Source organism: Solanum tuberosum, unplaced genomic scaffold (assembly GCF_000226075.1).
Source record: "Solanum tuberosum cultivar DM 1-3 516 R44 unplaced genomic scaffold, SolTub_3.0 scf00497, whole genome shotgun sequence".
Classification (NCBI taxonomy): domain Eukaryota; kingdom Viridiplantae; phylum Streptophyta; class Magnoliopsida; order Solanales; family Solanaceae; genus Solanum; species Solanum tuberosum.
This window is the reverse complement of record NW_006239421.1, coordinates 254,746-263,471: the sequence shown is the minus strand read 5'-3', so window position 1 is coordinate 263,471 and position 8,726 is coordinate 254,746. Positions and strand designations below refer to the sequence as shown.

The 8,726-nt window shown below is 31.7% G+C and overlaps 1 protein-coding gene across 1 annotated transcript; it reads left to right on the top strand.

The window, feature by feature from the left end:
• The first annotated feature begins 2,990 nt into the window (after positions 1-2,990).
• Positions 2,991-4,956, top strand: LOC102601468 (myb-related protein 306). Its single transcript, XM_006364539.2, has 3 exons — positions 2,991-3,414; positions 3,532-3,661; positions 3,842-4,956. The coding sequence occupies exons 1-3, from the start codon at positions 3,282-3,284 to the stop codon at positions 4,590-4,592; spliced, it is 1,014 nt and encodes a 337-aa protein (XP_006364601.1). The 5' UTR covers positions 2,991-3,281; the 3' UTR covers positions 4,593-4,956.
• The last annotated feature ends 3,770 nt before the right edge of the window (positions 4,957-8,726 follow it).

Here is an 8,726-nt window from a genome sequence, read left to right as displayed (position 1 = left end):
TGGCCAATTAATATAAAAACTTATTATATATAATAATGACCAAAGAAATAGTCAAACTAAGTTAATTAGTACACTCCAAAATCCAAAGTAGCTAAGCTCACTCCGTTCTTGATAAACACTGATCAACACGTATAGACAAAAGATTTAATTAGTAATATAAATTGACCATGTAGAAACTTCTATATGTTATTAAGTAATTTTATTTATAATAACTATCTTGTAAATGATGATTTAATTGTATACAAATTAGTGTGAATACTAACTTACCTCATATGTAACGGATGAATTCAACTTCTTTCACGATCTTCTTAGTGGAATATTCAACTTTAACTCACACGTGGCTGCCAATTAATTATTATTATTATTATTTGGATAATTTTATTTTATTGTTGTTTATCTTCAATATGACTTCAATTTTTGAGAAATAGCAAAAAAATAAAAATGTATTGTTTGGACATTGCAAAAGTGTCTTGTAAGAACTTGTTTTAAGGAGTTCATCATGTGATCGACAATGATACACACATGATTTTCACTGCTTTTTTTTAGACAAATACTGCTTAGATTAAACCAAAAATCTATCCATCCTTTTCAAGAAATGAACTTTTTCTTTTTTAATTGAACGAAATAATTTTGTTCTTTTTTTTAATCCAAGAAATGATTTCATTCATCAGTGTGAATATGCTGACTTGTGTTTCCTGGATTTGGGAGGGAACACTAAGAAGAAGACAATTTCTATGTTTCCACTTATAAGTTCCAAAATTTTCATGTTTGATACTAGTAAGTCAAAACTTAAAAAAGGGAAGATAAAGAAAGCAACCTCGACTTTATCCTATATATCATCAAATTGAATAACATGTTTAATCAGACGTCTCAAATTTACGTATTCCTAATATAAAGTTATTTTTATTAGAAGTGTTTTGTGCTTATGTGAGATTTTAAAACACAAATTCAAATTTATTTAAATCCTAATAAAATATTGAATATCAGACATCAATTAAAAAAAATGCAATTAATCATCATTATTGTGGTTAGTTTAATGTTTTTAGGGCCACCTAAACATTTTCTTGAGGGGGGCTGGTCCTGGAAAAGAAAATTTGCCACCTCACCATATAAAATGAGTATTCCTGTCCGGGCCGGGGCGGGTGGTATAGTGCCCCCGAAGTGTAATAATAGGACAAGAAAAGGGTTTGCCGGACTTTTCATCAGTACCAATTTGTCTTGTAGCATATCATGCTGACAGATTTCCTCTTTGACTTTTTCAATATATCCTTTATTATAAACTAAATTAGACAAAACTCCTTTTTCTCTTTTTAGTAAAACTATCGGCGGAAATATTTTTATATCATCAAAGTCATTTTTATATAGGAAAAAGGGAAAATATAACCCAAACTATCATAAATGGTATGCAAATATTCTTCGTCATACTTTAGGGCCATTGGTGACCTTGCCGTCCAAAAACTAGAGTATATATGTCCTTCACTCTACGGAATACTAAATAGAGACACGTGGTGCAATCTTATCCGTCGATCTGATATTTAATAAATTCGGTGGATAAGATTGTAACACGTGTATATCCGTCAGTATAAAGGGTATATATGCTCTAGTTTTTGGACGGAAGGGGCAACAATGTCTCTAAAGTATGACGGAGGGTATCTGCATATCATTTACGATAGCATATACTTTTTTCTACGTTTCAATTTATTTTTAAAATTCATATTTTTTTCCTTTTGAGAAATATTTTAAATTCAGATTTGAACATGACGTGTTTAAAACTACAAAGTTAAAAGATATTTTGGTACATTTGACATAACTATAATTAAAGATCACAATATTGTACACTTCATTATAAAAGGACCGTGTGTGGGGTGAGGTGGTGGTGGGGGGGGGAGGTTGCTTGCACCAATTCATGAAGAAACAGTAGAAGTCATGAAAACAAGAACCATGTGAAGGTCTGGACATGAAGAAACATTTTCCTAAGATTTAGGTTTAAGCAAACAAATAAAATGTCAAAATAATGTCGACCAAGTCTAAAATTAGTGAATCTTTTCAAACCTGACCGTATGCTTCTAGAAAAAAAATTAAACAATTGGGCAGACTTAAGACTGATGCTTTCTTGCTCCCATTTTGGATTAAGTCAAATTCCCGATCTTTGTCATGACAATCCATTTATATTAATAATACATTTATAAATAAATTGTACTTTAACAAGTTGAATTAATTTTAATTAACTCTACAGGGAAGCTCTGATTTAAATGCATGTTAAACAAACAATTAATTTATATTAAGCTATTGGAACTTGAGGTTTAATAATTTAACTCTATGCTCTTATTGTCAAATAAAATAAAATAAAAATCTTATCGTGTTTCTGTCAACAAAATATAAAAATCATTCCTATCGAATTAAATGAGAGGTGCAAGTGGCATTCAGAGAAATAACTTGATTTAAAAACATACAAATGGAGAACTTAAGAATTTGTAGAACTATTTATGTGTTTCATTGAAGGGTGACTAATCACTAATGAATAAGATGGATGTTACTTCACTATCATTGTAAGCAAATCTAGAAACTCCTCTAAGATGATTAAACCAATCAGTTTCTTTTCCTAAATTAATTCGATTCCCTGTGCCTTTCAACTTGATTAAAGAAATTAGTCATTGTTATGTAATTTAACCAATGGTTTATTTGGTCCTAAAATAGATTACACGTTAGAATTCGTATACATGCATAATTGTATGGATGATGAAATATTAAAAACCATAGTGAGAAAAAAAAATAAAAAAATTTAAACAGAAATGTTGAAAAGGGGAAATTAAAGCCACGCGGTTTTGTGAAGCAGACAAAAGGATTAACAAAGAGTATTCTTTACTTCTCAATTTAGATAAAACTGTTCGACTAGTCATAAATATTTGTGTGATTATAAATTATTGAAGTGAAATTGCAATAAAAAGGATAAGAGCGTTACGTAAATTGTTAAAGAAACAGCTGACTTTTGCAAGCAATGAGTAAATGCTCATTGTTGTCTGGTTTTGACTCTTTTGGGGAATACAGCTATTTTACCACCACTTCATCTTTGGTCAGCTTAAAGACTCCTTCTCTTCTCTCTCTTAAACAAATTGTGTATATATATACACAAGGACCCCCACAACTTTGCTATACTCTTGAACAAAATTTCCTACAAAGAGAGCAAAGCAATACATAAAAACTAAAGATACATCCATTGATCTTCAAGTCATATAAAGAAAAAGATCCTTTTGTTCCTAGATATCGATCGTGTAGCTAGAATGGGAAGACCACCTTGCTGTGATAAAATTGGGGTGAAAAAAGGACCATGGACACCAGAAGAAGATATCATCTTGGTTTCATACATTCAACAACATGGTCCTGGTAACTGGAGAGCTGTTCCCAGTAATACTGGTAATTAATTAAACTTTTTTTTTCCTTCCTAGAGAAGTCATTAAATGTGGACACACCGCTTTGAAATATCAATCGATCTGTTTTACTCACTCACAGCCGTTCATTTTTTTTGTTCAGGTTTGCTTAGATGCAGCAAAAGCTGTAGGCTCAGATGGACTAATTATCTCCGGCCCGGAATTAAACGTGGAAACTTCACTGAACATGAAGAAAAAATGATTATCCATCTCCAAGCTCTTCTAGGCAACAGGTACCATGCTAAATTTTATTATATTTTTATATGTTGTTAATGGCAATAAAGAATTAGGGTTAGATCTCGTGTTTTTTCAAAAAGGGAAATCAAACTGATAAAAGTTTAGATAGTCAATTTTGCGTTGTTTTTGTCTCTAACACTTTTTATTTTATTTTATATATATTTGTTTTTGTGTAGATGGGCTGCGATTGCTTCGTATCTCCCACAAAGGACGGATAACGATATAAAAAACTACTGGAATACTCATCTGAGGAAAAAGCTGAAGAAACTTCAAGGGAATGATGAGAATAGTACTCAAGAAGGAACAACCTCATCATCATCTCAATCAAATTTCTCAAAGGGACAGTGGGAGAGGAGGCTTCAAACAGATATTCACATGGCTAGAAAAGCCCTTTGCGAGGCTTTATCACTTGACAAATCTGATTCATCTGCTAATCCAATTAGCCCAATTCCTGCTCAACAACCCGTTACAGGATCCAGCTCTTATGCATCCAGTGCGGAAAACATTTCCAGGTTACTTCAAAATTGGATGAAGGATTCCCCCAAATCATCTGAATTAAGTCGATCAACTTCTGAGACAACTCAAAGCTCGTTGAATAACCCGTCAATTGGGTCGGGGTCAGGGTCAGGGTCGAGTCCTAGTGAAGGTACCATAAGTGCTGCAACACCTGAGGGATTTGACTCCTTTTTTAGCGAAGGTAATGCTTTCACACCTGAGATTTTTCAGGTGGAAAGCAAGCCAAATTTTCCGAATGTGAATTCGGAAAATGGTTTTTTGTTTCAAGCGGAGAGCAAGCCAAGTTTGGAAGAGTCACAAGTCCCGTTAACTTTGCTAGAGAAGTGGCTATTTGATGATGCTATTAATGCACCAGCACAAGAAGAAGAGTTTATGGGAATGGGTTTGGGTGAATCTGCTGACTTTTTTTGAAGAAATATTTACTAGTAAATGACAGCTCTAGTAAATATTTCTTCAGAAAAAACATAGAAGTTCAAATTTGGGGTTTTCTTTAATGTCTTTTTAATGTTTGTTACTTGTTAATTAGAGCTTTGTAATTTAGTTTAACAGGTTTACTTACTTAGTAGCTAGCCTGAGCAAAAATTCTAAAATTTGCAAGAGTAAAGAAAAGTGTATATATTACAAGTAATCTTAAATATATGCACATGTAGTGAATAGTTTATAGTAGTACTAGTAATAATATTTACCAGACTCTTTAGATTCTATAAGAGCTTCAACTGTTTGTACTATGTGCTCAAATATTTTATTGAGTAAATGATAATTAGATGGAGTTTGACTTGAGATGTTCCTTTTAACACGAGTTCCAACATCGTAGTAATGGAGTTTGACTTTCTTACACTTATATACAGTACAAGAATTTGATTAATCATGCATGTTTTGTAAGTTACACCAATTCATGGTCGCAATAGTATAAACTTTTTAGTGATTTAATGATATAACTTTCTTTACGCAATATATTACTCCCTAAACTTATAATCATGAACTGTATTAGTATTGTAATTACTCTGAAAAATTAACTTTGTCAAGTGCACTAGTTTGTTTGTTTTTTGGCTGTTGACATGATTATTTAGTCAGGATATATCTATATTAGTTTAGATTATCAAAATAGAAATACAGTCGGTACTCTTTGAGTGCGCACAATATAAAACTTCTATATAATAACCCCATAAATCAGATGCTCAACTATCTTGGTCTCCCGCATCGGTATCAAGCTAAGTGCACTAGTTATAGCACACACTTATTTCATTTTTTTGTAATTTTTTTTTTTTTTTTTACAAGTAGTGGCTATTAATTATTGCCTGCAACTCTTTAAATTTAAGGTACCTTGAATCTAAATGGACGACGAAAGTGACACCCGAGCTCCATGATATGTCCATAACGAGGCCAGCTTATCTTCACCGTCTAAGCGACTGCACCGAGGAGTTTTTGACTTTTTCTATTTTTGAGATAGGGTGGCCAATGAGAGGCAGATCTAAAATTTAAAGTTTATGAATTTCTACTATGATCGCAATTTATAATCAAGTGTTAGGTAGAAATTTAGTGACTATCTTAATGTAAATACAGAGTTTGAACGTGGATCCACGTAACCAAGGGTGGAGCCAGCTTGTTCTTAGGGGTTCACCCGAACCCCCTTCGGCGGAAAATATTACTATATATACATGGTTAAAATTATGTTTTAGGTATATATAATAGATATTGAACCCCCTTCGAATAGTTCGTGTGTTTACTTCTTCAGATTTTGAACCCCCTTATTGAAAATTCTGGCTCCGCCACTGCACGTAACCCATAAGTTAGGGCTAGATTTGCACCCCACTAGAGATATGAATGTTTTTGACGAGCTTAGAGCCGCCCTACTACATTGTTAACTTCATTTTTTTCTCTTCATTTAGATTTAGCAGAAGGCAAGTACAATGAGTGTAATGAAAGGGTCCAATTACGCATAGCTTAATCTAAAATTAGTTTAAGAGATGAAGATTATATTATTCAAATTAATTATATTAAAGTTTCAATGTGAGACTCTTCATACCTCCCCTCACGTCTAGGACTAGCCATCTAGAGAAGTAAGCAATTTGATATGGGGGTTCAATAACTCGGAAAATGAGAATTACGATAAGTCCTAGTTCGAATATGAGTATTGCCCAAATTTTAACTTTATCTCGAGTATGAGTATTGCCAAAGTCATGCTAAAAAAATTTGGGAAAAATGACAAATATACCCCGAGCTATCGCAAATGGTATGCGGATATCTGATCCGTCATATTTTTGGGACATTAGTGCCCCTGCCGACCAAAAACTAGAGCATATATGCCCTTCACTCTAACGGAAGACTAAATAGGGACATATGGCGCAATCTTAACCGTCGATCTGATATTAATAAATGTCGGGTCGGTGGATAAGATTATGACACGTGTATGTCCATTAGTATAAAGGGTAAATATGCTCTAGTTTTTTTACGGCAGGGGTACCAATGTTCCAAAAGTATGACGGAGGATATATATATACCATTTACGATAGTTCGGAGATATATTTGTACTTTTCCCCAATTTTTTTTATATCAATTCATTAAATCACTAATGTGGAACTCATCAAGTGAATGTGTTACCCATTACCCTATAGCTATTCAAAAATAGTATTGTTAGTACTGTTCATTTTTTTTTCTTTTTCAGCCAACTTATTAAATTCTTGACGGAGTAATTGATTCAATTTGGTTCTAGAAACAAGAAAGGATGAATGGCGCGCTATGTCCGTACCTATTTAAGACTCCATCAATAATACCTCCTTCTACAGGATCTACATTTCTAGGAAGCTTCCTTCATCAATATTCAATGTACTCTATTTGAAACGTAGGGAATACGATTCTAAATAATGATTTATTGGAAATAACTTTTCTACCTCATAGGAAATTAAGATCTCTTACATTTTATCTTCTTCATACCTACTTGTGGGATCACACTGAATATGTTATTGTCATTATGGGTGATTCTAGAGAACCATACAAATCAATGGAAGTTTATTTGTAGTGCACCCGTTGATTTGAAATGTACCGAAAATCGAGTAATTTAACATTTATAGCCTATCTCTTGTTGTTGGATCAGAGAGATTCAAAATTTGAATTTTATAGATTTAGATTCAGAATTCTATCACATTCTATCTTATTTATTGGATTTGAAAACGCAGCTTTGTGACAAATTAATAGCTCCTTAATTTTTCTTATCATATGAAAATATAGAAAAGGGCCTAAATGAAATGTTTGATTGAGGCTTTTAGTTGGTTAAATGTGAAAAGAAAAAGATTTTAATTTTTAGGTTGATTTCGGAAAAACTTTGATTAATTAACTGTCGTACATTGATCATATTCTTAAATACACTACATAGGATCTCCTTTTTAAGTATTGAGTGTAGGAGAGGATGATCACTACTGTATAGTAGTACTAGTAACAAGTTTATAACCTTAATAAACATATGCCTAATTGAGAAGCTATAAATGTTGAAAAACTGACACTGCTTCGATTAAACAAAGGTGGTGGTTTGACCTTCTTTCAATTTTAAAATTTGTCAAAAAAATTGCATTGGAAAAACGCAATGGGCTATTAAATGCAAAATATATGGAGGATCCAGTTGACTTTGCTATAAAAGTTACTTCCTCCGTCCATTTTCAATTGTCATGTTGTGCTTTTTAAATCAATTTTACTCCCTCCGTCCCATTTTATATGTCAATCCTTTTCATAAATAGTTGGTTTATAATACTTGTCATTTCATAAAATCAATGCATAAATTACCATATTGTTCTTTTTTTTTACTCTTGTGAGTTATTAGCCTTGAAAATATACATTTGACCAACTTAGAAAAGCAAGTAAATGATTAATGTTCATTGGTTAAATTAATTAATCAAAATAAATAAATTCATATTCATTGACTGAAACCTTAAGTTCCAAAAAAATTAAATAAGGGTAGAAGAGTAAAGTTACATAATTTCTTAATGCAAGTGCAAACTAAAAAGGTGACATATAAAATAGGACGGAGGGAGTACTAATTTTCAAAGTTAAATTGGATAACATTAATTCGATATTTAAACAAAATATAGATATTCAAAAACTATACGAAAAATACTATAAATTGCAATTTTTTGTATATCAATATGATGAAAAGATACATCGTAAAATTTTAATCAAGATTCTAATTGTTTTACCCTAAAAAAGGAAACCATGACAATTAAAGGTGGATGAAGAAAACACTACTTCCTTCGGACCAATTTATTTACCACATTTTTTGTTTACATACTTTTTAAAAAATCATATGTTTTGACTATTATACTTTTATTTATTAACATTAATCATTTATTGTTAATCTATTTTCAATAAATAAAAATGAAAGATATTTAAACAATCACAACACTAGAGTATGTTTATATGCTCTAAATTTTAATTTTCTATGTTAATTAGTCGATGTTTATTACAAAGGATAAAATAAAAAAAATGTATTCAATTATATCTTGATTTCTAAAAAGACAACTATTTTTAATAAGGACGACAAGCAAAATGATCCAA

Coding starts and splice junctions, on each gene's coding strand:
- LOC102601468 (XM_006364539.2), top strand. CDS start 3,282: ATGGGAAGACCACCTTGCTGTGATAAAATTGGGGTGAAAAAAGGACCA. Junction 3,415..3,531: donor AGCTGTTCCCAGTAATACTG/GTAATTAATTAA, acceptor TTTTTTGTTCAG/GTTTGCTTAGATGCAGCAAA. Junction 3,662..3,841: donor CAAGCTCTTCTAGGCAACAG/GTACCATGCTAA, acceptor GTTTTTGTGTAG/ATGGGCTGCGATTGCTTCGT.